We start from the raw sequence: 27,196 nt of genomic DNA, 5'->3' as shown, positions 1-27,196 counted from the left end.
GATGATAATGTATGGGGACTAGCGATAAGAGTAACGAGCACTTGTCCCCATACATAGCTCCGTGGGAAAGGGCCTTTATGGAAGCCCACGCTATAGGGAAAAAGGGAACAAAGCGCACATAGTGCATGAGCCTGTAAAATATGAGAACAATAGGATAAAGGTGGTCAATTATGCTGACCTGATGTTGTTATGCTAGGAGCATAACATCCCATGATGCGTGTCCAAGTTATACTTAGGTTGAGACAGTTGCAGCCCAAATTCCGGTTCGAAGATTGATAAAAATCCACTATGTAGATCCAGGAGATAAGGGGATAAAAAATGGAATATCCGAGGGCGCAGCTGTACTGAAAATTGCTTTTATTTGTACAACAACAATGTGTTTCAAGGCCGTACCGGCCTCTTCGTCAGGTTAGGTACAAGTGACGAAGAGGCCGGTACGGCCTTGAAACACGTTGTTGTTGTTGTACAAATAAAAGCAATTTTCAGTACAGCTGCGGCCTCGGATATTCCATTTTTTATCCCCTTATCTTTATGGAAGCCCAGGTTGCTATGATAGCGGCCATTGTTGGGTCTGGTGTCTCTCCTCTTCTTCTTGACAATACCCCATAGATACTCTATGGGGTTTAGGTCAGGCGAGTTTGCTGGCCAATCAAGCGCAGTGATACTGTGGTTATTAAACCAGGTATTGGTACCTTTGGCAGTGTGGGCAGGTGCCAAGTCCTGCTGGAAAATGAAATTGGCATCTCCATAGCTTGTCAGCAATGAAGTTTCCACAGTCAGTGATGGTTTGGAGGCCATGTCATCTACTGGTGTTGGTCCACTGTGTTATATCAAGTCCAGAGTCAGCGCAGCGTCTACCAGGACATTTTCCAGCACTTCATGCTTCCCTCTGCTGACAGCTTTATGGAGATGATGATTTCATTTTCCAGCAGGACTTTGCACCTGCCCACACTGCCATAACACCTCAGCAGTGCCACAGGCTGATCGCCTCCATGCCACGCTGCATTGATGCAGTAATTCATGCAAAAGGAGCCCCAACCAAGTATTGAGTGCATATACTGGACATGCTTTTCAGTAGGCCTACATTTTGGTATTAAAATCATGTTTGAAATTGGGCTTGTATAATCTAGTTTTAGGAGACCCTAAATTTTGAGTTTTCATACTGTTGCCATTATCATCAACATTAAAAAAAAATGCTGGAAATAGATCGCTCTGTGTGTAATGAATCTATATAATATGAGTTTCACTTTTTGAATTGAATTACTGAAATTAACATTTTGATGATATTCTAATTCATTGAGAAGGACTAGTACAGCTCCTAAGCTCTTCCCAGTGGTGGTTGCAGGTAGCAAGAATTGTATGTTTCTGCAGGGGATTTGGAGCTCTGTATCAGAAAAACAGAGCTCCGACTGCTATAGATATATATTAAGACATCAATCGCCCCAGCAGAGGTCGTAATAAATATTGATGCATTTAAAGGTTTCTGAACGTCTTGAAATCCGTCTCATGCGTATTGTTATGTACAGGTAATAGAAGTACATAAGAGTTTCTCAGAACCTCCCTTCATATACTTCTTTGAACAACCGTACTGTGCCACCAGCACAGCGCTGCCAGGCGACTGCTAATGACGTCAGTCAGGCGCCGGCACATTGAACCATTGAGGCTCCGTGCGCGCCTGTGTTCGTAATTTGAATTGTCACAAATTACATACTCCCTCTTGGCTAAAAATACTCCTCAAAAATGCTAAGAGGAGTATTTTTACTATGCTGGAAAATATGTAGTGCGACACCTGCACCACAGATCGATGGAGCTTAAAATAAAAAGGGGAGATACGCTTTAACATTGCCTCCATCTATAATCTAGGTCACTATAACTTTTGAATTCTTACCATTTTACTTTTGCTTCATTTTTGCAGCTTCTTTCTTTGGTGAAAGTTATGTGGAACTGAAAAAGCTAGAATTGTTCTCCAAGTCATCACTTCAGTTACGTTTCCGAACCAGCAAAGCAAATGGACTTCTCTTTCTGGCAGCTGGGAATTCTGATTATTGCTCGGTGGAGCTGCTCTCTGGACATGTACAGGTGAGGGATGTGCAGTGAACTAAGCAGCGTAGTGATTCCATCTCCTTGTTCTTGTAGATACTGATATTTTCTTGAGACTTTTTTTTGTTTTTTTTGCTTTTCTCTTTCCTTGTTTGAGCAGCAGTCTCCCTGGGTCTCGTAAAAACTGTTAAACATCCAAATAAAAAATTGTGGCAAACGCTCATGATAATGTAAATCCAATAGTGCCCCTCTCACCCATCTGATGGTTGTCATTGAGGTAGATGCACTCTCAAAGCAGGTGTCACAGTAAAGATTATGTTTAGTGTCCCTGAAGTGATACCTTAGTAGTATTTGTTGGTAAACACTGATATCCCATTACCCATATGATATCCAGTTTCTTGGTACTATGCTGATCCAAATTTCAGTGCAAATGTTATTAAAATAAGAAAAAATTGTCTATTTTTCCTGAAGAAATGCATGTCCGCTCCCCCACCTTCCCCTTTTGCTAAGATTAGACTACACCAGTACTCTTCAGTTGTCGGTGACACATGGGTGGGGAGGTTGGATGTTTAACATAGGCTTTCATGTGCACAGGCCTACGTACAGGCCTTTTTTATTTATTTTTTGGTCTAACAGTTTCTGATTTCGTTCTGTCATAGACTTCGACCATTGGTGATCCCTCAGTATAACAAGATTTAAGAAGCACTCCAGCAATTTTTTTTTTTTTCCACATATAATGCTCTCACCAGCAATATCATTTGTTTCTTCCCAGCTCCGTTGCATCCATGTATTTTGAACCCTTTCATTGTGGACAGCTGTGTCATGCGATTTCAATCTGACCACCAGAATAGATCATGCCCTCATGTGTAGACAGGTAGTCACACTTACCTATGTGTCAGACTTCCTTAGAACCTTGAGGCCCCTCCCCTTTACACCCTGCCCCTCCCTCCTTGTTTTTTTGTATGTCGTCCCCCCCCACATGCATATAGTGCTGATGAAGAGATCATGTATTTCCTTTCTAAGGGAGCAGGAGTGCAGTGATGTAATAGGGGAGTCCATTCAATGTTTAGCTGCAAAGTTATAGACCTTCCCTGACTCACACTGACTGTCTATACTATGTGTGTGCAGAGAGCCCTCTGGATTTCTATGAGATGCTGCTCCTCACTGTCTCCTGTGTAAAAACTGACATGGAGAAACCTATCAATAGCTAAATGCAAAGGAGAGTCTGCAGTATGAGTACAGATGATCTGTATCACTGATCTATTATTTGCTGCACTTAGATAGGACTCAAAGCAGAGCAAGTGCAGTGCTTTGCCCCCTCTGCAAAGCTAGAAGCATGATGGGAAATGTAGTCCGCATTAGGGGAACCATATCAGACGGGAAGAAGGAACCAAGATGGCAGACAACCCATAAATGGCACATCAACTAGAACAGGTATACACAAGAGCTTCTACATTATTCTTTATTGCCTATGCTTCACTAAATAGGAAAAAAAATTGCTGGAGTGCTTCTTTAAGGAGCTCTAGAATAAACTATATGAAAATATTAAGTCGACTACACCCAGCTTTCTCCAACTGCAATTATTACTAAAATTAATAAATAAATAATTGATCGGCACAGTCTGGGTCTTGGCTTAGGATTCCCAGTTACTCAACCAGGGAAATTTTAAAGATCTGCCAATACTTTGCCACTTCACTTGTGGCTTAAATGTGTAGGTTGCTAGCAAACGCCACCAAAATAACATCTTTATCTCCAAAGTTCCTATAAAAATTATAGACACAATGGACATCTATGGTGAAATACTACGATGATTCAGCTCCTTTAAAGAGCAAAGAGTTATTGTCTTCACGAAATGTCCGACATGTAAAAGCCTGTAAGCCTGCACAGCAGGACAGCTTAAAGAGGCTCTGTCACCAGATTTTCAAACCCCTATCTCGTATTGCAGCAGATCGGCGCTGCAATGTAGATTACAGTAACGTTTTGTTTTTTTTCAAAAACGAGCATTTTTGGCCAAGTTATGAGCATTTTTCTATTTATGCAAATGAGCCTTTCTTAAGTACAACTGGGCGTGTTTAAAGTTAAGTACAAGTGGGCGTGTATTGTGTGTGTACATCTGGGCGTTTTTACTTGTTTTACTAGCTGAGCGTTGTGAATAGAAGTGTATGATGCTGACGAATCGGAATCATCCACTTCTCTTCGTCAACACCCAGCTTCTGGCAGTGCACAGACACACAGCGTGTTCTCCAGAGATCACGCTGTGACGTCACTCACTTCCTGCCCCAGGTCCTGCATCGTGTCGGACGAGCGAGGACACATCGGCACCAGGCGACAGAGGCTACATCGACTTACCTGCAAACGCCGATGCCGCTGCAGAATCAACTGTAGCCTCTGTCGCCTGGTGCCGATGTGTCCTCGCTCGTCCGACACGATGCAGGACCTGGGGTAGGAAGTGACGTCACAGCGTGATCTCTGGAGAACACGCTGTGTGTCTGTGCACTGCCAGAAGCTGGGTGTTAACGAAGAGAAGTGGATGATGCTGATTCGTCAGCATCATACACTTCTATTCACAACGCCCAGCTAGTAAAACAAGTAAAAACGCCCAGATGTACACACACAATACACGCCCACTTGTACTTAACTTTAAACACGCTCAGTTGTACTTAAGAAAGGCTCATTTGCATAAATATAAAAATGCTCATAACTTGGCCAAAAATGCTCGTTTTTGAAGAAAAAAAACACGTTACTGTAATCTACATTGCAGCGCCGATCTGCTGCAATACGAGATAGGGGTTTGAAAATCTGGTGACAGAGCCTCTTTAAAGACACAGGACTGACTTGGTTCAGTGTGAGCGGATCCTGCATTTCTCTGACAAGCCGGATCGAGCTGATCTTGATCACATCTAACTGTCACTGAACCAGTCAGTCCCGCGGACCTGACAGATTCAGGTCTTGGCACACAATATAGCTGCTCTGTATACAGAATACAGGGCAGCTGTATCTCAAAAAGTAAAAATATTTTTTTTTTAATAAAAATGAATTATAAAGTTGCACAAAGCGCACTGATTGACCTTTTTATAAAAAAAAACTTAAAACAAAAAAAGCCTTTCGTAGGTGTACATAGACTTTAAGTCCAAAGGCACATAGCCCGATAAGAGTTTTGCTTCTTCCGGGGCAGTTAATTATACTTATGCAGAAGATTAACACAGTAGAATACTCTATATGTTGACTTAAATTAATCTCCGCTTCCTTTGTTTAACTCCACACTTTTTTAACATCAGCCGAAATATGGAGCGTTTCAAGGTTCGAAATATCCCTGCATAGGCAAGTGTTTTTTATTTTTTCTCATTCATATTTTTGGAGTTCTGCTAGTCATTTATTAACATTAGAAATCGAAAAAATGCAGCGGAATATTGAGCTTTTCGTTTTTCAAAGTGAATTATTGAAGCTATACTTGCCTAAGCCTGAATTAGTAGTCCATAAGCTTGCCAACTAAATTGTTTCCTACCTTGATAGTCAGTACAGCATATCTTATGTGGATATGTGGTCAAGCTACAATTCTTGCCCACCTCCTTGGAGGGTGAGTAGTATTGGGAGGTAGAGCAGTACATTGTTAGTGGCATCCTATCGAATTGACCAGAGTTTGAGGCTTACCACCCTCTATCCTGTGTATGATTAGTGCAAAGCGCTATATCACGTCCTGAATCCTATCTGTCTTGTATTTTGTATTATTATATTAACTGCATTTTCAATTTGTTATCCTATAAAAAATTATTTTTTTTGCTTTTATACTCTCAGGCAAAAATGAGACTTGGAAATGGTGAACATTTACTTTTCCTCGACCAAGGACCTCGTTTAGATGACATGGACTGGCACTTGGTTAAATTAGACCATCAAAACACTGAAGTGACACTAATGGTCGATACAAATATTAAATCTAGTGTTCTAAATCCTGGTGGGGCAAATGAACTTCAAATTGATCATGGCCTCTATGTTGGTGGACTTGGAAACCTAAAAGTTGCATATCGAAAAGACATACATGAATATTTTAGAGGTTGTCTGGATGATGTTGTGTTCAATGAGTATGAGTTGCTTACTTCCCTAAGACCATATCCTGGCCAGAAAAGTGTTCATGAGGTTTCCCTAGGATGTAGTGATGAGTTCTTCATAAGTGAAGACGACCCCATCAGTTTGTTCAGTTCTAAGTCCTTCTTGGCTTTTCCTCGTTGGAACATTGTGGAAGAAGCTGTCTGGGAGTGTTTGGTACAAGCAACAGTTGGAGGAGGCTTATTGCTATATCACTCAGGAAAAACTGATGATTTTATTTCCCTAGAAATCGTAGACTGGGTGTTGAGAGCCAGTATTGGGAAAGGCAAAAATGTAGTGCATTTGGATTCCTCAAGTGCTCTAGGTGAAAATAAATGGCATTACATTAAACTTACAATAACCTCAAGGCATCTTCATCTTACTTTAAATGAAAAAACTGAGAAAGCGTTGCTCACCTTCCATATTAAAACACATGGTTCTTTGTATGTAGGTGGCGTTGATGATGCTTCTCGAGACCATGTAAGGAGGTTAGGGTTATCAACGCTTTCTGGAAAGCATACAAAACGAGGATCATTTAAAGGGTGCATTAAAAACATTAAAGTGAACTCTGTTAAGTTTGGATTAAAGAATGCCTTGGCTACGAAAGATGTGTCGCCTGGTTGTAAAACTGAGGTTGTGTCAAGCACTGTTCCAACATTACAAGCTAGAACTTCAGAAATAACCTCGCTGGCACCTACAGCTTTAATGGTTACTACCATAATACCCAAGAGAGATCAAAAAGATAACTTTCTCATTCTTAATACTTTAGTGGTAGCAGAAGGAAGCAAAGCCACCTTACTATCTAAACATATCAAATTGAATTTGGATTATAAACAACTGGGACTTCGTCAGTCGCAAGTTTCATTTAAGGTTGTTGAGTATCCTTCACGTGGGCAATTGAAAATAGATGTTTCTTCGCAACAAGACAAGGGAACTTTTACTTTGCTCGACCTGTGGCATGGACGAATTAGTTACATTCATGATGGCTCTGAGGGAACAAGTGATCATTTCAGTTTTTCTGTTGATACAAATAGCAAGAATGAGATGCCCTTATATCTGCGAGGAGAAGGGCTTCACATGTTTAACATCACAGTGACACCATCTAATGATGCGCCAGAACTATCTCTACCAGAGGGAAATTTATTCACATTACTTGAAAATTCTAGGAAACGCCTTACTGATAATCTGATAAAAATTTCAGATGTGGACACAGAATCACAAAATCTAAATCTGGTAGTTCTTGGCAACCTCAATGTAGATGCAGGATATTTAGAAAACATGAAAGATCCAGAAAAAGCTCTTGCCACTTTTTCTTATTCTGAACTACTTGAAGGAAATATTTTTTATGTTCATCATGGGGTGAAGAATACAAGGCTTGTGCTGAGGGTTAATGATGGTGATAAAGTGAGTAACACTGTTGTGTTGAGAATTTTGGCTGTTCCTTTAGAATATAAAATTGTGAATAACACCGGAATTGAAGTAATACAAGGATCAAGTGGGTTCCTTAAGACCAGCAACTTAGCAGTTGAAACAAATGCAGTGAATCAGGACATGGAAATAAGATATGACATTACGGAGATGCCAAAGTACGGCCATATCCAGAGGAAAAGTTCTGGAAATGAATGGAAGCCAATGGCCTCATTTACTCAACGATCTCTTGAGCGAGACCGGATCCGATATCTTAATACCTTTAAGGAAATTCAAGAAAATAATGTAATGGACAGCTTCAAATTTAAAGTTACCATAGCAAACCGTTCCAGTGAAGAACTGCTCTTTTCAATTAGAGTCCAATGGCTCAAATATGTAATGATGAAACATTTTCCTTTAACCATTGAAAATGGCAAAAAGGCTACATTTGGTTATGATAACCTACAAGCTGCGGTAGAGGGAGTGAATATAAAGGACACAATAATTTATTATAAGATGCAGTCTTTGCCCAACAGAGGAATGATTTTTAATAGAAACAACATTTTACGCAAAGATGACATGTTCAGCCAGACAGATATAAATGATGGAAACATTGAGTATGTATTAAGAAAACAACCACATGAAGATTCCCAGGATTCTTTTGAGTTCACATTGTTCACAAAATATGCGAAATCCAAACCGTTTTCTTTTACCCTTAATATTAAAGCGGACCTGAACAGTATTATTTTGACTAACAAAGGCTTGTCGTTAGCCGAGGGTGAAACAAGGCTCATAACAAAAGACAAACTCTTTGTACAAACCTTAAGTAATAAAACTTTTTCCTTCAGAGTGTTGAAAAGTCCTCTCCATGGAAAGATAAAGCTCATTAATTTCTCAGATTCTCTTGTAAACTATGAAAATATAACCACATTCTCTAGCCAAGATATTTTGGGTGAACGTCTTATGTATGTTCATGATAATTCCGAGACTGTTTCTGATTACTTTGTCATTCTTGCATCCTCTCTACCTGTGGAGCTCAAAAATGTTGCTTTGGATACAACGCCCATGGAGACAGAAATTTATTTTAATATATCCATAGAGCTGAGGAATGATGAGAAGCCCGTCCGTGTAGTTGACAAGCTGTTTCACGTGGTTAGGAATGGTAAGAAGTTAGTAACTTTGGAGGACTTGTGCTACCATGACTCTGACACAGATTTTGATGATGGGCAATTGCTCTATACCAGACGAGGTATTCCCAACGGAGATCTTGTTTTATCTAATGATACTTCAAAAAAACTCTATCAGTTTACCCAGGAGGACTTGCAAAATAACCGTGTCCTCTATATACATCATGGAGTGGACTACGGTCGATTTGTCTTGTTTGTAACTGATGGAAAACATTACACATCTTCACTTCTGGAAGTCAGTGCCTCCGACCCTTACATAAAGATAATTAACAACACGGGATTGTTGGTGCAAAAAGGCAAAGAGAACATATTAACAACCACCAATTTTAGCATTGCTACTAATATGTATGTTGCAAGTGACCGTGACATTCTGTTTTATGTTTCTTCCCCACCGAAACATGGAAAAATTTACATTCAGAACTTGATAAAAGAATCCTTTACCAACCAAGACCTGAAAAATAGCCTGGTGGTTTACAAGCACAATGACAGCAGTCATCTTGTAGACTCAGTCAACGTTACAGTAAAAATTGACAAAATTACTCTGGAAGTCGATATTAAAGTTCGTATCTATTTGGAAAGTCATCAAAAACTTCCAACAGTGCAGAGTCTTCACAGCCTTGTAGTAGAAGAAGGAAAGCCAGTTAAAATAGGCAAAGACAAGCTGCAAGTGAGTACTCCACATTAAGTTGCTATTTTTTGTATTTTTGTTGAATCTCAGCCGATCTCAAAAATTGGTGCAGCTTTCCAGGCGCTATACTTTTACAGCTTAGTTGTCCAAACCCCCCCCCCCCCCCGTAAGAGCATATGACTGTTCATATCACGCTATTGCCCTCCATTTGATGTATACACCAGGTAAAGCTAGTTACGACGTATGGCGGGCTAAGATATACCTCCATATTATTATTATTTTTTTGCGGCATACGGACTCGATGGAGGACAAAAATACTCTTAAGCTCCTTTGAGTAAATAGAGCCCTATGGGTCCAATCCTCATGTCCGGCTGGAAAATTTGTAGGTATACACATTAAGCGTAGATCACAAACCGGGGATCTGAACAAGGCCTAAATTATTTATATATATATATATATATATATATATATATATATATATATATATAGCAGACATAGAATGGCGACAGCACACTGCAACACTAATGCTACCTAAACCACTAAATATAAATAAATATGCACTAAAGCTAAATCTACTTACAAATAGGGAGGTTCTTAGTGCACATTTTGATCAAAAAGTGTTAGCCCACCTGCCATCTTTTTTTTTTTTTTTTTTTTTTCTTTTTTTTTTTATATATAATCTATGCAGAGGCCTCTACAAGGAGAGGATTTAAACGTGTTGTATAATGTAGAAAACCTATTCTAATATATCCTATTTTGGAATTCTGTTCAGGGTCCTCCTATTTTGGCCAGAGTGGATAGCGGTTACAAAGAGCGTCTCCTGCTCTGGAGGACCTGTCCTGTCCTGTATTACACACGCAATCTATTGACCTGAATGGACACTGTGATGCTAAATTTTTCCTGTGACGGCGCGGCAGGAAAAATGTAACCCTTACGGACAGTTTTCCCTAAAGATTACATTTTGATCGCTTGTCAATGGATGCTTCTAATAAGTAGAGAACATCCAAGGCGGAAAACCCCTTTTAAAGGGGTCACCACACCAGTGAAATGGATGGCTTGAATGGAACATCGGTCAAAGATGTGTACTGCCTCTATATTCAGTGTCTATGGCTGAGAAAGCCGAGTACATCCTTTGACTGTTTCGGTCACAGTCAGCCCCATAGTCATTGAAGGGAGAGGCAGAGCGCATGCATAGCCACTGCGCCATTCAAACGCCTCAATGCAATTGTGCAGTGAGGATGAACAGGCAGCTCGAGTCCCCTATTCTACTTATTGGTTGGGGTCCCCCCAGTTGTGGGGCCCATAGCAGTAAAGCTTTTATCACCTACCCTGTGGATAGGTGATAAATGTTTTTCGGACCAGTCTCCTAAACAATAATGCGATATCTCGTGCTCCCTCTAGTGGAGCTTACATATATCTCTTTCAAGATATATGTGGATAATTATATTGTACGTATTGCACATTCGCAGGCTGCTATAAAAAGTAATTACACAAGTCTACCTACAATAAAAACAAAAAAATAACATAACATAAAATAAAAGTTTTCTCAAAACTTTTTTTTTTTTTTTTCTTGTATTTTGGCTCTGTGCCATTTTCCACAAAGTATATCCTAGTCTTTGTTGGTTTGTTAAAACCAGATATATTCTGGAGTGATAAACATTTTTTTTCAAGTTTTTCATTCCTCTTATTTCAGGTTGTCCATGAAGATAACGCACCCAACGAGATAGTGTTTTCTGTAGTAAGCAGTCCATCACATGGATACATCCGTAGATTTGAATCCACTGAAGGCCTTTTTCCTGATGATCCTAAATCTATAACCACATTTACCCAGCAGGATATCAACCAAGGAAACATTCAGTATGTACAGACTGCTGCTGGCCGGGTACAAGACAACTTTACATTAGACGTGACAAACAGTGTGCGAGAGATAAGTGGGATTATGGTGTCTGTCGATATAATTCCAATTCTTATTCCACTGGAGATCCAGAACATAACTGTGAGGGAAGGAGCAGCCAAAGCCTTGACCCAAGATCATTTACGTATCTCAAACAAACATTTTCAAGATCTCAACTTTGAGTTTGTTCTACTGGATGAACCAAAAAATGGTTATGTGGAAAATACAAGATTTCCTGGGATAAAGTTACCAAGATTTACCAAGAAACAGGCAAGAACTTCTCTTCATATATGACTTCTTTTTTTTTTTTACTTAATAGGCGGGATTCACACGACCGGGTCGTTCCCGAGCCCGAGTGTCGGCCGGTAAAATCGGCCATTTTGCCCGGCAGATCCGGACAGTGACATCAGCGGCAACTCCTGAAGGGGAATCCCCATGTGTTCTGGGATTCCGCTTCAGGAGTTTCCCCTGATGTCACTACCCAGATATGGACAGAGACATCAAGCGCTCTGTCCAGGAAACACGGGGATTCCGCTCCTTCAAGGAGCTAAAGTGATGCTAGCACATAGCAGAGCGGGGAGATGCCTCCCTGCTCTGCTATAGTGGCGTCGCTACAGTAGTAGCAGCCGCAGCAGCAGCTGCTAGCGGCGCCATCGAAGGTGTTGCCGGGCCAGGGTGCTTTTAAAACAAGCAGGGGAAGGGAGCCAGCGCAGCGCTCCCTTCCACCTGCTGTACACCCCGGCCCTGCCACACAGTGTACAGCGATGCCATTCGTCAGAATGGCATCAACTCCTCCTCCTCACATGCACTCTGCGCTGTGAGGAGGAGGAGATCGAGCGCAAGCGCCGGAAAACCCGGCCATCACTCGGGACACATCCCGGTGATGGCCGTGTAATACCCGGCCCCATAGACTTCTATGGGAGCCGGGCGGCCGGGTACCCGGGCGAAGATAGAGCATGTCCTATTTTTTGGCGGCCGGTTTTCCCGGCCGTCAAAAAATCGGTCGTGTGAATAGCCCCATTAGGGGTCTATTATTCCTAATGCAGCCGGGTGCCGGCCGATTTATGAACGGCCGGCACCCGGCCGGGAAACCCTGCCGTGTGAATGAGGCCTTAGCCACAAATGTTTGCATCTGATTTTATTATTTTATATAAATTCCCCGTGATTTTTTAATTTATTTTTTGGTTGCCGGAGGACCACCATTGCAAATAGTCTTATTTAAAAATGTCCTAAAATTTTGTGTCTACAGCTCCCATGCAGGTCTATACATCTCCATGGTTGTATACTAGAAACAAACTTTGTGTTGCCTGATCCATCAGTAATGTGTTACTCCCTTTCATTTGTAGGTGACAGAGAGAATTGTGGGCCACACGGGGTTCATTTGTAGTCGGTAAGCATGGAGACACATGGGTCTGCATGGGAGCTGTGGCCACAAAATGATAGGTTATTTTTAACAAAGACTATTCGTTGCAACATGTCTGGGTTTTTTTTTTAGCTGCAATAAAAGGTGTACATAGCCTTTAACTAACAAAATAACTGTGGGTCACAGTACTAATATTTTACATATGTGAAATGAGCAGAGTAGCCCATTATTTTATTCCCCCCCCCCCCCCCCCTAATAGTTGCCCTTTTATTTTATTTCTGTCATTCTATCTTGTTAAATAATACCATGATATCAATGTGATTGGTAGGATGATGGCATAGTTCTGTGGTGACGTCTGATGGGGCGCTCCTCGTTACCAATTGTGCTTTAGTGGGTACCGCCCTTTTTTTCTTTCTAAATATAGGATGTCTTTTAGCCTTTGCTGTATATCTTCTGTTGTGACTGTCTGGTAACACACTATGGGCTGAGCAGAAATGAACAGGTTTTTTTTGTTTCTGATATCAAAGAGAAATGATAAAAAAAATAATCTCTAAAAGTTGTCATAATGTGATTATGCCAAGTGTTTTTTTATTTTACTTTTTAATTTTCAAGGTGGAACAAGAACTGATTTATTATGTCCACGATGACAGTGAGACCTTGCAGGATAACTTTATCATCACTGTGAACAATACTGAGCTTTCCAAACAAAGTCTTCCGCAGTCGATATTTGTCACCATCACTCCCGTAAATGATGAATTCCCAGTTATAACTGTTAATAAGATTTTCCGGGTAAGGTTGTTTTTTCTTCTTTTTCATTTTTCAGGTTTTCTTTCTATTTTGGGGGGTTTAACCACTGTGACTTTGCTAAAACGTAAAAAGTGTCTTGCTACTTCCATCTCCTGGCGACTATTTCAATGCCCGACCATGCAATCTCTGGGGAAAAAAAGCAGAGCAAAAGACACAAGTGGAAGTGGCATACTTCTTTCTAGCATCACTGGGGATCACAGCAGTCAGACTCCTACAGTGATATGCCACCAATGTCTGTACCATTTAAAACTTACAGGGCCAATAGGACTAACGTAAAAAACTTATTTTTCTTCAGCCTGAATTGGCTAATAACTGGGAGCAAAAGGTTGGACTGAACCAAACACCTCAAGACACTTCTTTTCCTCCAAGTGCATCTAACGGAACTTTCTCTTTCTTCTCAATGATAAATAATATTTTTACTTGGGGCAACTTTCATTGCAGATTCTCATAATCCCTTGGTTCTGGAGTCTAATTGCATTGTCTAATTGGGATTTTACTTTCTGGTACCTGCTAAATGAGCAAGAAACACTTATATATAAAACATTTAATAGTAATAAAGCACTTTGACCCATCAGACTTAGCTTCTATTATGTAAACTTGTTTGTTCTTTCTTCTAGGTGTGGGTTAGCTCTGTGACGGAAGTGACAACCAATGATCTATCTGCTGATGATAGGGACTCCTCCCCTGAGGATCTCGTGTTCTCTATTACACCACCAAGCAATGGTCATGTAGCCCTCAAATCCCATCCAGATAAAAGCATTCTCAATTTTACCCAGCAGCACATAAATGACGGTCATTTGGTGTTTGTACACCGTGGTAAGCCATGATGATGTTTTCAAGCACTTAAATGTCCATATTATTCCAAATTGTATTTATTTATACTTTTTTTTTTTTCTTTTACAATGTGACAGTGTTTTCAGAATGTCTTAAAGTGTTATTCCCATCTTCAACATTTTATGTCACCAATTCCTGATGCAGATCCCACCTCTTGGACGCACATTCTCTTCTATTGGAGTCATGGAGTGCTCGGGTGTTTCCATAACCCAGATAAAAGTGATTTTCGCCAGTGCTGGCGGGCGTCTCAACAGACGGGAAGGGAGTCAGAGAACCCTAGTTCTTAACATCTATCAGACATTAATATGCCATGAATGTCTTAGGCCCCATGCACACGACCGTGCCCGCAATCACGGCCCGCGATTGCGGGCACGGCCGGCCGCTGACTGACAGCCACATTTCCGGGCTGTGCTCCCATACAAAGTATGGGAGCACGGCCCGCAAAATGCGAAAGAACGGACATGTTCCATAATTCCCGGAACATTTCCACGGCACGGACACACTTCCGTAGTGCTACGGAAAGGTGTCGATGTTCAATGAAAGTGAATGGCTCCGTTTTTGCGGACCGCAATTGCGGTCCGCAAAAACAGAGGTTATTTTACGGTCGTGTGCATGGGGCCTAAGATGGGAATAACCCTATAATTCTTGTAACAATAGATACCCATGTCCAAATACTAAATAGCTTAAAAAGTGGATGATGATTTAGATGTACACCATGTTTTTATTCCAGCGCTAGTGATATTGAAGCAGTTTTGAGATTATATTGTGTGTTTATTAATTGACGTGTTAACAATACATCCTGTTTTTCCTTTTATCAGGTGCCATGTCTGGAGGTTTCAACTTCCAGGTTACAGATGGTCTAAACTTTGCACCACGGCAAATTTTTAGTATCACAGCAAGGACGCTTGTCATTGACATAGAAATGAATAAAGGATTGGGAGTTTTTCCAGGTAATTATGGTAACATCACACTTCAGTGTTTAGATGGGTCCTTGCTTCATTCATTAAAGCAGATCTCCTCTGGTATGAAAAATCTTGTGGAAATGCCCCTCTCTAGAACCTAACTATTTCGTTTTTCACTCGAAGTATGTCATAGATCAGATACTGATTTTGAATTTAGTTTATAACCCAGTAGGAGGCGCTGAGGGGGAAGCTGGGACTTTTCATTTCTTTGATGGTTGGGTGACGCTGTGACAAAACTACAGATCCGCACCTGTTAAAAATGTCTGCTGTAACTTATCATCTTTCTGGATATAGCTACAAGAAGAAGAGTACAGGAACATAAGTGACTGACAAGTTTTCAGGACAGCTAATGTTTTATTTTTGAGCAATGATTGCTTCACAATTTAGCTTATAAAAATGCAGCATGCCTAGAAATAGCTCCTCTCAAATCTGCATTATGTAAATAGGATTTTTTTTTATTTTTGTTACCGCCTGGTCACTGAGGTAAACTACGCAGTAGCCAGAACCCAGCCAATCCTAGTGATATTGCTGAGGCATAAAATAAGGATAGGAAAGACATAAGGCATACAAAAGAGAAACAAAAAAACATCACATTGGTATACAAACATCAGATAAGGCAGTGGGCACGCAGGTCCTAAATATGGATGGTACGTGAAGATCATAAACTGAAATACAGCATGTCATAGAGAATAACCGAGAACTTTTTTTTTTATTGTTTATTGTTGGCAAAGTATCGTTTTGGTATAAAAAATCGCAATGCTACACAAAGTATCGGTATCGAAGTCCAAATTCTGGTATCGTGACAACCCTAGTTTACTGGTGATATTCTAATGCAAGAGTGATCCCATCCCATCCCAGCAATGTCCGAATCTATCTGTGTATGGCATCTTCATAAGATTTGGTGTCAAATGATTGTGGCCTTTTTATTAAAAAAAAAACAAAAACTTATAAAGAAGCAGATGCTTTACACTAACTGGACAATAGTTACCATCTTATAAGATCAAATTGCTTCTTTTTCCCTGTGAATTTAGGTGGGGAATCACTTCAATTTTTATATTTTAGCATTGACCCATTCTTCGCATAAAGAGTAATGTTCTGAATTTTTGGACATTCCTGAGCTGTGTGAGGTTGTTTTGATGTCTTTATGAACTGTGTGTGTAGTCTACACTATGAAATCATTACAGGTGACATTGCTGGTAATGGAGTTTCCGTTACATCCCCTTTTTAGATGGCCTTGCCTACATGTGACGTATTGGTAATATTTTGTAGCCAGCACTTCTTACTTCTACCAAATAAATATTTTTTTAAACCATTGATAGTTTTTTGATTAAAAATGTTGTTGTTCTTTACAGGATTGAGAAGAACAATATCTTCTGATGTATTAACAGCTGTAACCAATGATAACAATCCAAGTAACCGGTCTATAACTTTTCACATCACTACTTCTCCCAAGCATGGGAAGATCTTAAAGTTTATTCAAGAAAATGCTACAGAGGAGGCTTCCAGCTTTACACAAGAGATGGTGAGTATAGGTGGATTTACGTGGGCAGATATATGCCATAACAAGCACTGATCACCGATAATAACAGGTCAATCAGTGCTTATTTAAAGACCCTTTACACGGGCCAACGTAAGCTGTATTGGGTATATGATCATACGGTCCCTATATGTTTTACATAGTGTCGACCCACAACGATGACTTTCAGGGAAGAAAAGATTAAATCAACCAATGAACGAGCGTTGACTTGTTCGTTGGCTGATCGCTGCTCGGTTTACACAGGGCAATGATCGGGCCTTAAGTTTGTACGTTGTGACGTTATTATCAGAAGTGGATGTGCACCAAAAACAACTAGTTCTCTGGGTTCGATTTGTAAATGTACGTTGTTCTCTTAAAATTTTATGTCTTTTTTAGAACCATCAAGCTATTCTGAGTAGTTTCTCAATATATCTTTATAGCGGTTAGATATTTCTAAAACTGAGCTCCAAGTCCCATGCATAGACATGGGTTTCAATTATGAAATTCTGTCTGCTTGCAGCCGTCACTTGGTAGGGCTTTGGAGCTTACTGCAGGTAAGTGGCGCCTTCAGGCATCCAGCATCTGCTGGGGAGTAGGTGGGGGGGTAACCTAGCAACATAATTTGGGACCCATTTTGGTCTTTGCCATAATGCCCTCTCTCTTCTATATAAGCCACTGCATTGTTTAATCTTGCTTTTCACTGAAATAAGACCAAATTTCACCACACAAGGCGTAGTTCAAAACCCAGTCCATTTATCCTTCATTAACCCCTTAAGGACAAGGCCAATTTTGGCCTTGAGGACAGAGCAATTTTTTTACATTTCCCCTCTTTGCATCCCGACGCTCATAACTCTTTTATTTTTTGTACGATGTAGTTGTATGAGACTTTTTTTGCGGGACGAGTTGTACTTTATGTAGGTACCATTTTTTTCGTTTAATTTCTATACATTTTATTTTGGCGAAAATGCAGAAAAAAATCAGTTCCGCTGCAGTTTTAATATTTTTTTTTTTTTACACCATACACCGATCATCATAAATAATGTTATACATTTGTTGTACAAGTTGTTACGGTCGTGGCGATACCAAATATGTCTATATTATTTCATGTTTTGGGACTTATATTTTAAAAAGTTTATTATAAAAAATGTGTGTTTCTGTGTATTTATTTTACTTTTTATTTATTGATCATTAATTTTTTTTTTTACATTCATTTAACTTTTTTTTTTTTAATCCCATAAAGGGATTTATCATTTTGATTTTGTAACTGTAATGTACTGGCATAGATCCATAGATCTATATGCCAGTACATTAGCCTGTTACTGATTGTACACAGGCAGTTGTTAGGGCATACCTCAGTATGCCCTAACAACAGGAAATATGTTCAGACAGCCCTGGGGTTCCTTCAATGGACCCTGGGCTGTCTGGCCATATGAGTTGTGGGCTTTGATTGCGTCACCGTTATTTTCAGTGACGCGATCAAAGTGCAGTCCCCCCTCTTTGAACGCCACGATCTGCATTCATCGCGGCGTTCAAAGGGTTAACGGCGGAGAGAAGATGTTTCTCTCCTCTCCGCTGTCAGAGCGGGGCCGTGGCTGTGTATTACAGCCGTTGCCCCGCTCTCGATCGCGCGCGTAGAGACGGCTGTCACACAGGACAAGTATGCTCGTCCTAATGCGCGAAGTGCTCGCCGCTCAGGACGAGCATACTCGTCCTGTGTCGGCAACCAGTTAATTCACTGGTTTGTATTCCATAAAAAAAAATTTAAAAAAATTAAAATAATTTTTCCCCCATTAAAAATACACTTCTATCGTGAAAATAAAAAGATATACATATTTAGTAATGCTCCATTTGTTACGACTCGTAGAATGTTTTTTTTTTTTATATACCACATGGAGAACGACGTAAAAAAGAAGTCAGAATAGGGAAAAATACGGTACCTCAATATAGTACCATTAAAAAATATTACCACAAAATCAAGCCCTAAAAAAAAGGAAGACCGAAAAAAATTAGAGGTATCGCTCTACATGCGGCAATGTGTATAAAAATATTTTTTTTTTATTGGAAAATGCTTTTATTATGCAAAAGTAGTCAAATATAAAAAAAAAAAGTGGGCATATCTGGTATTGGCGTAAGCAGAACAACCTGTATAATAAAGTCAAAATGTTATTTATAAAAAAGTATGGCTGGAAATACCCCCCCCCAAAAAATGTAATCAAAGTTAATGAATGCGTTATAGGTATTCCAGAATGATACCATTTAAATTTTTTTCATATGAGATGCATCGGAGCAATAAAAAAAAAAATTGCTGCAAGAGTCGACATTTTAAATGGGTTTTATGTAAATCATTGTATTATGAAGAGTTTGGTAACTTTCTAAACTACCGTACTTTTGTTTCATTTCTTCACCCTTTTAAATATCTATTTGGTGTCAGTAAATGAAAAAAACCAGAGGCTGAAAACCGACCTTAAACTTTTCACAAATGAGAGGTGGATACTTTTATATCCAGACTGGACAATCCCAGACTCCAGGCTGATATTTTACCTGCACTGATGCATTGTAGCAAACTATTAGGACTGGAGAGAGATTTTTGCTGCTGATTTTTTTTAGCTTGCATATGATTATCTAGAATGGATGTAGTACTCAATTTAGATGAGATTCAGAGGCCTTGAAAAAGAAAACATGAAACCCATTTAACTGCTATAATGTTTCTTTATTCACTCTATGGATTGTTTACAACTATAAGGCCTCATGCACACTTCCATCACAGTTTTCACGGCTGTTTTCAGGGATCCATGTGTCCGTTATTGGATCAGTGTGGTTCCCGTGTGTACTCCATGTACACTTCCGTGTTTCCGTTTCCGAGCGCCGCGCATGGTACTCGCTGTTCAGCGGTAGTCACTGTCCAGGTTGCTGAAAGTTACGATCAGTGCTGGATATAGAGAAGTGGCTGCACTGATCGGCAGTAACTCTTTCAGCACCCTGGACAGGGACTACCGCTGGACAGTGAGTACCATGCGTGGCGCTCACAATATAGATTTCTAATGTTTCCTTCAAAAACCTAAACTCAGAAAAAAATAAGTTTATACTTACCCAGAACTCCCTGCTTCTTCCTCCAGTCTGGCCTCCTGGGATAACGTTTCATACCATGTCACATGGACTGCCGCGTCATCCAGGGAGGTCGGACTGGATGTCAAAAGAGGGACGAGTCACGAAGACAATAGCCTGGGTATGTATGAACTTCTTTTTCTCTCTATCGCTCTGCCCGAAATGGCTGCCCCTTCTCTCTAGCCAGCACTGATCAGATAGAGAAGGGGCTGCCGATTAGTGCAGTGCAATATCTCTATCCGTTTACTTCTGCCCGGCCGTTGCTAGGCAACGGCTCCGTCACACACGGGCAGCACACGGATGCCTTCCGTGTGCCTTCAGTTTTTCTGACGGACCCATTGACTTGTATGGACCCCACGGTCACGGAATCGTGGACCAAAGTAGGACATGCTCTACATTTGTCGGAGCGGAACAACGGGACCGTCAAAAAAAACTGAAGTGTGCATGGCCCCATTGAAATGAATGGGTCAGTGTGCTAGCCACCAAAAAAACGGCTAGCACACTGAAGGAAAAAACGGAACTGGGCATGGGGCCTTGGACCTTACAGGATAGTTGTTGTGGTGCAATGTTGATTATATCTCAATGTTTTTTGGGTTGTTACCTAGAGACGATGAAATTGTAGGTTAAAGAATCTAAGGATTCTGTATGTTGCTGATTTTGTATATGCTGTCGTGTGTTGTTTTGTCTTTTTCAGATCAATGAGGGAAAAATTCTGTATGAGCCCACGCTTACAGAAGCATTGGTGTGGAGTATGCAGGATTCCTTTACTTTCACAGTATCCTCTCCCCCAGCTGTTCTGGAAATGCAAGTGTTCCTGATCACAGTATCATATGAGATCAGTGATCCCAGCAGATTCACTCGCCTTACTGCCAATACAGGTAAGCACAACTTGAAAACCAGCCTCCCCCTTGCACAATTTGCATGCTCTATTTCTAAGTTTGTTTCATTTACCTTTGCCAGGTGCTTCTGTTGTGGAAGGAGGAAAAGTACAAATAGACAAAACAAAGTTAGATGGGTCAAATCTTTTAGCCAGACTGCCAGAATCCCAACGTTCCTCCTACGAAGTCTGGTTTCAGGTGACCTCTTTGCCCAAACATGGTGTGATCGTTGTCGGAGACAGAAACATTACTATAGAAAAGCCAAACTTCTCTCAATACATAATCAGTAAATTTGGGATTACTTATGTACATGATGGAGCAGAGTTGCCTACAGATAACTTCACCTTTGCCACATGGTTAAATTTAAAAAGCAAATCGGCAGTGAAGCCGGACATGGACGTGATAGAAGAGCGATTCAATATTACTGTGATTCTGGTTAACGACCAAGCACCTGAGCTAAAGACAAAGCGACCCAGTTTGACAGTGTTGCAAGGAAGAATGATGGCCTTGGGTCCGGAAAACCTAAAAGTTGAAGATCTGGATAATCCTCCCGAAGATCTAAAATATACAATTATTAGCATGCCAAATAATGGTTACTTGGCAAGATCTGAAAATCTCAATGCTTCCGTCCAGTCTTTTACCCAGGCTGACATAAATAATGGGGACTTGTGGTTTGTACAAGATGGAAGTTCGAGCCCTGGAGTATTTTATTTCAGCGTGACCGATGGTAAACATAAACCACTGTATAAACTCTTCAACCTGGATGTTATACCCGTCTCTATTATCCTGGTTAACAAAACCAATCTGATCCTTTCACAAGGACAAACATTTTTGACACTCTCGAATAGTAATCTAGCGGCAACAACAGATGGAAAGGATACGGTCATCAGTTATGAAGTATCACAGCCTCCTAGATTCGGTATCTTCATGCTTGATGGTATACCTGTGATGAAGTTTGACCAATCCGATATAGACATGGGGAAAGTAACGTACCATATCAAAAACTTGACCGTATCTGAAGATAGTCTTGAGATGTTTATCTTCACTTCGGAAACCAATCTTACCGGACATGGAGTGAACATTACAGTGGTCCCCTTAGTAAATAGTGGACCTGGCTTCAAAATCCCTATTGGCCTAGTGTACACTTTAAAGACTATGGATTTGGATGCAACTGAACTGGGAAATTTGACCAACAGTGACCCGGAATACCACATACTTAATCCACCAATTCATGGAAAAATTCAGAGGAAAATGTTTAAAAAAGATTTGTATACAGATATTGAACTGTTCAAGCAAAGTGATATTGATGCAGGACTTATATCATTGTATGTTGACGCTAACGTTACAGACCAGGAAATGTTGAATGATTCCTTTGTTTTTATGCTTAAAGCACGTGGAGTGCCATCTGCTTTGGGATACTTCACATATTCTGTTGTCCCTTATGAACAATTCATTGTAGAAACTACCACAACTTTAAAAACTCCTTCAGTCAGCTCCTCTGCTCCCTCTTATACCACTCTGGGTTACGAAAGAAGGACAACAAATCGCTGGCTGAATAAAAACTTAACAGAGCTTCCTGTAAAGCGATTCGGTAACCGCAATCGTTGGGGAATCCAAAAATTTGAAGAACCCATCTCATCTGTAGCACCCACCACCTCTTCCATAAGAGAAACTACAATTAAACTGTTCACAATTACTCCAAAAGCTGAACTTCATCAACCCAGTCCTCTTTCTATTATTATTCCACTGGTAGTTCTTGCTATTCTGCTTGTTATCATCCTCATTGTCTTGTTCCTTCTTAGGAAACGGAAGGCAAAAAAGGCTCCACCACACGTTAGAAGTCATTCCTATAGCATGGTACCTCAAGTGCCTTCCCCATATACAGAGCGAAGTGCCACTGTACCAACCGTGACCGTAACCCTTCTGCAAAAAGCCAATGACTATTGCTCTGTAAGCCCGTTACTGCCATCAAGACATGAACACTTACGTACAAACTCCGCTCCCTCCTTGGTAGTCGATGCTCTAAAGAACTCATGGCTGCAAATGGATCCGGAAATGTTAGATCATTGTCGGAAGACTAATCCAACACTTAAAAACAATCAATACTGGGTATAGACCACTATGTCTATGTCCAAAATTATCGTTACATAGGAGACATATTTTATAAATATGTGTAATTTTGGTATTTACTGAAGTAATCACCAGTATATTTATTTAGTCACACCATGTACGATGAAGAAGATATGCTGGAATAGTTAGTGACTTCAACTCAATTTGCCTACCTCCTTCATGCTTTTAGTGCAGCCTACTGATACTGTTCTCTGTAAGGCGGTTCTTCACTGAAATGTATTTTTTTTTAGAAAACATTGAGTTTATAGCACAGGCTAAATGTGGGAAATGGCAAGGCTTCATAGTTGCCAAAATGCTTTTCCCCCTTCTCTACTTTCATCACAGTGCTGATCAAGGTGAAGAGAATCTCCACATTTTATCACCATGTATTTTCTTTAGGTCCAACATTCTTCGTTGATCAACTTTATCACATATCTTGATAGCGTTTGGAGCTCCGTTTTTCTTAATAACTTTATATACCCAGCATAGACATAGTTAAAAAATATTCATTCTGGCTGCTTGCTGCCACCACTTGAGGGAGCATAGGAATTTACTGCATACTGTTTTATAATGGAGTTCAATGTATAAGAAGAATGCAGAAAATTTGTAATCTCCCACTAATCAGTGCAGAATTTTGTACCGATAAAGCTTCAGAAAATAGTGTGGATTCAGCAGAGCAGCTGAATCATTTTAGACCGACTGGTTGGTTGGAATACACTACCTTACAACCACAGTATTTTATGAGGTTGCTTATAAAGCAATCCTTCTATCTTAAATTACACATATCTTTGTCTTAACGGAGAATTGTTGCTGGGAGCAGAGAAGGTCAATGAGGCTTGGCAAGTATACAAACCAAGCTTTTCTCTACGTTTTCCTGCCATGAAAAAGTGGCATTCCATGGTAAGCACTGCAGCCTTGCCCCAATTGGGCCATTGGGTTTGACTCCAGCCAAGGCAACATGCTCTCTCTGTTTGCTTGGATTTCCTCCAAATAATCTGACCCCCCCCCCCCAACATTCTTAGGGTAATTGGCTTACTGTGAAAATGGCCCGCTCCTTATACTGCCGCTGGTCCTTTGGGAACGGATGGGTCCTGTTCATTGACGGACCTCTGGGTAGTGACGTCACAACATGGCCCTTTGTTGCGTTCACAGGGCCATGCCATGATTGGCTGCCATAATCATGTGATATGTCTCAATAGATGTGGTGTCACTCCCTGGAGGATCAGTCGCGAGAGAAACATTGGGCAGTGGTGCTAGAAAGAGTATTTTTCAAAATCTTGAGTATATTTAAAAGTTTATTATTTCCTGACACCCTGTTTAGTAAAGGGGTTTTCTGAAAATCCACTCGGATCTTGGAAAAGTACTTTGTATTACTTTAAACTTTACAATGTCTGTTGTGCTGGTTTTATAACATTTGATTTGTGTCTTTTTTACATTCAATTTACACTTTTTTGGGCTTTTTAAATGTCATTATAAACTGCTGTATTTGTGTTGATATTTATTCCTCATTCATTACATGAGAAGTGTAATATTTGTATTACTTTTTATATTTGTGTGTGTATATATTTATTCAGTATTAGTGTGAAAATGGCCGCTGTGTTATGAAGGGCGCATAAATCAAGTTATATTCCTCAGACATTGAATTGACATCTACATTTTACATTGTTTGATTCACTTTCCTTTTGCTCTGGACCCAACATTGGGATATATAAACATTATTGCTTTTTCATCATAGCAAAACAAAGCGAGACTTGATATAAAGTTAAAGAGGCTCTGTCACCAGATTCTCAAATCCCTATCTCCTATTGCATGTGATCGGCGCTGCAATGTAGATAACAGTAACGTTTTTTTGTTTTTTTTTAAAAACGTTCATTTTTGGCCAAGTTATGAGCTATTTTATATTTATGCAAATGAGCTTTGAAATGGACAAGTGGGCGTGTTTTTTTTGTGTTTTTAACTGGGCGTGTTTACTTGTTTTACTAGCTGTTTTACTAGCTGGGGCTGGGTGGCATCACCTACAGGGGGCTGGGTGGCATCACCTACAGGGGGCTGGGTGGCATCACCTACAGGGGGCTGGGTGGCATCACCTACAGGGGGCTGGGTGGCATCACCTACAGGGGGCTGGATGGCATCACCTGCAGAGGGCTGGGTGGCATCACCTGCAGGGGGCTGGGTGGCATCACCTACAGGAGTCTAAAACGGACAGGGAAAAAAAAGGATGCAAATCGGCCGGTACAAACGGCAACACGGAACGGAATCGGAACGGATGCAAACCGGCCGGGAAAAACGGCCGATTTTCCCGGCCGACACTCGGACCCTGTCGTGTGAATGAAGCCTTACTCTGTTTTGTATTCTGGGAAGTGTTCTTTTTAGTGTTCTTTTTACAACATTCACTGCACCGTAATCTAAAGTAGGAAAAAACGAACTGTTGAACTCTGTAGCCAAATATTTAGTTGGAACATTTATAAAATATCTGGTGTAAATCCCATCACACCTCCCTTTTGTCTCCCTCTTTATATGGCTTGATTGGCCGTCGCAATCACATGGTGGTCGATGGACACCACGTGATTGCGTTCAATATGTAAACCAGAAGGACTGGGACCAGATTTGGTTAGTGGCGGAATAAATACATTAAGTATATTGCAATTTCTTTTTTTTGTTTTTAGCATTTTTAACCCTGCTTGTACATGGCAGAAAATCCGTTCTGAAAAAAAAATTATTTCTATGTGTGTCATTGCCAACCTTGAACACTAGGTGGAGCCCATATTCAATTTTTTTATAAGTGGTTTAACACGACTGGAGTTTTTATAAAAGGAAGTGTAGACCATGAATGAGAACTTGTGATTCACAGTGTCTGCCATAATCAATGAGCTCAGCAGAAACTGTGCCGTGTCATTGCTGGAAGGAAAGGAAGTTCACTAGTGCACTAGAAGTCCTTATGTGAGTTCACATGATGCAGAATGCATCTGTTATGTTAATATTATAATACATTGCAAGTTGTTGGCGCCATATAAATAATAGGTAATAAAGTGGCGTATATTGAATAATTATTTTTTACATTGCTGCCTAGATTGTAATTCAGGTTATTTAAAGGGATACTCAAGGCAAAACTGATGCACTGTGACTAGTGCAGGGTCTGAGGGGGCGGGGCATGACACTGTTATTCTCTCTTTGGTGTACTTTGTCTGTGTCATTCCCTCAGACCCTGCACTATTCATAACACAGTATTACTTGGAGTGTTGTTTTAAAGGAAAGGTGTCATATTATTTTTTTTTTATTTAGTCATTTTATTGCTTTTTATATAATTGAAACTAATAAATATTTTATGTTGTCACCTAAAACGTAAATAATTTATTCATACTTTTCATTCTCTATGGGGGACTGACACTTTTTTTTTCTTCCCATCTGTGTATGTGTCGATTAACGACAAATACTAAGATGCTATATGGCACATACAATGCCATAGAGAATGCGAACGGGAGCCATTCCATTCTCTGAAGCTTGCGCCGTCTGTATTTGAACTGCGCATGCTCTGTCATGCGCAGTTCACACCAGTAACACAAAGAAGCTCGTTCCTAGTGAGAAATCGGCACCATTTTCCTGTGGAACGGAAGCCGCTGCCAGACTGTAAGATGACGACTTCCGGCCGCGGCTTCCGGCAATAGCTTTAACGAAGCGGAGGCGCAAGGAAGAGGAGTGGAGGCGGCAGGAACTTAGTAAGAAGAGTGGAGGCGGCAGCAGGTAATTTATGGTGGTGTCTGATGAGCGACTGTGTTTGGGGGATAAGCTTGTTGGTAAGCTTAGATACAGGTCACATCTAACAGAAACAGACATGGGCCATGTATCTAAGAAGTCGCTCGGAAAATGGCGGTGCACAGTGTAGGCGGTTTGAAGACATTCAACCCCCTGCCCGGCACTAGCCAGAAGAAGGGAGGGGGGGATTGTGTGAGGACATTAGAGGAGAGTGTGTTCATCCCAAGTTTGCAGCAGAAGTCAATGAGGTTGCTTTACCAGAGTGACCATGCTGCAATTTTGGGAACTTCCCCCCTCTAGTGGCCAGCACATGGAAATATAATTTATAATATTTTCTGACTTGTGAAAAAAATAAAACATTAAAACAATGATTAATTAGTTATATAAACATCGGTCAACTGAAGAAAAAAAAAAGCGACACATTCCCTTCAAGTGAAAGATTTTACATCTACGCCTATATATGCTCAGATAAAATAGTCTTCTTTTGATGCGACGATTCTGTTTCTTTGTCCTGAAGGTCATAGTGATCTGATCTGTGTTGGGTATTCTAACCGGTAATCTCAGTCTGAGCGTTCATGTCTAGACTGATTAGATTGCGCTACAGTCTACAATTTCCAAGCGCTGGCTGCT

At 40.5% G+C, this 27,196-nt stretch overlaps 1 protein-coding gene across 1 annotated transcript in view; it reads left to right on the top strand.

Annotated features, from left to right (window-relative positions):
• LOC142661988 (chondroitin sulfate proteoglycan 4-like) overlaps positions 1–24,807 on the top strand; it is a 46,932-nt gene extending 22,125 nt beyond the window's left edge. The window contains exons 2-10 of the mRNA XM_075839781.1: positions 1,916–2,079; positions 5,836–9,384; positions 11,039–11,509; positions 13,215–13,391; positions 14,027–14,225; positions 15,062–15,193; positions 16,558–16,727; positions 20,521–20,704; positions 20,787–24,807. Coding sequence (XP_075695896.1) covers positions 1,916–2,079; positions 5,836–9,384; positions 11,039–11,509; positions 13,215–13,391; positions 14,027–14,225; positions 15,062–15,193; positions 16,558–16,727; positions 20,521–20,704; positions 20,787–22,819 — 7,079 coding nt within the window. The 3' untranslated portion in view covers positions 22,820–24,807. The remainder of the gene's footprint in view (positions 1–1,915; positions 2,080–5,835; positions 9,385–11,038; positions 11,510–13,214; positions 13,392–14,026; positions 14,226–15,061; positions 15,194–16,557; positions 16,728–20,520; positions 20,705–20,786) is intronic.
• The last annotated feature ends 2,389 nt before the right edge of the window (positions 24,808–27,196 follow it).

This window comes from Rhinoderma darwinii, chromosome 1 (genome assembly GCF_050947455.1).
Source record: "Rhinoderma darwinii isolate aRhiDar2 chromosome 1, aRhiDar2.hap1, whole genome shotgun sequence".
Taxonomy (NCBI): Eukaryota; Metazoa; Chordata; class Amphibia; order Anura; family Rhinodermatidae; genus Rhinoderma; species Rhinoderma darwinii.
Note: the sequence above shows the minus strand (reverse complement) of the source record. Positions and strands in the feature narration are given on the sequence as shown.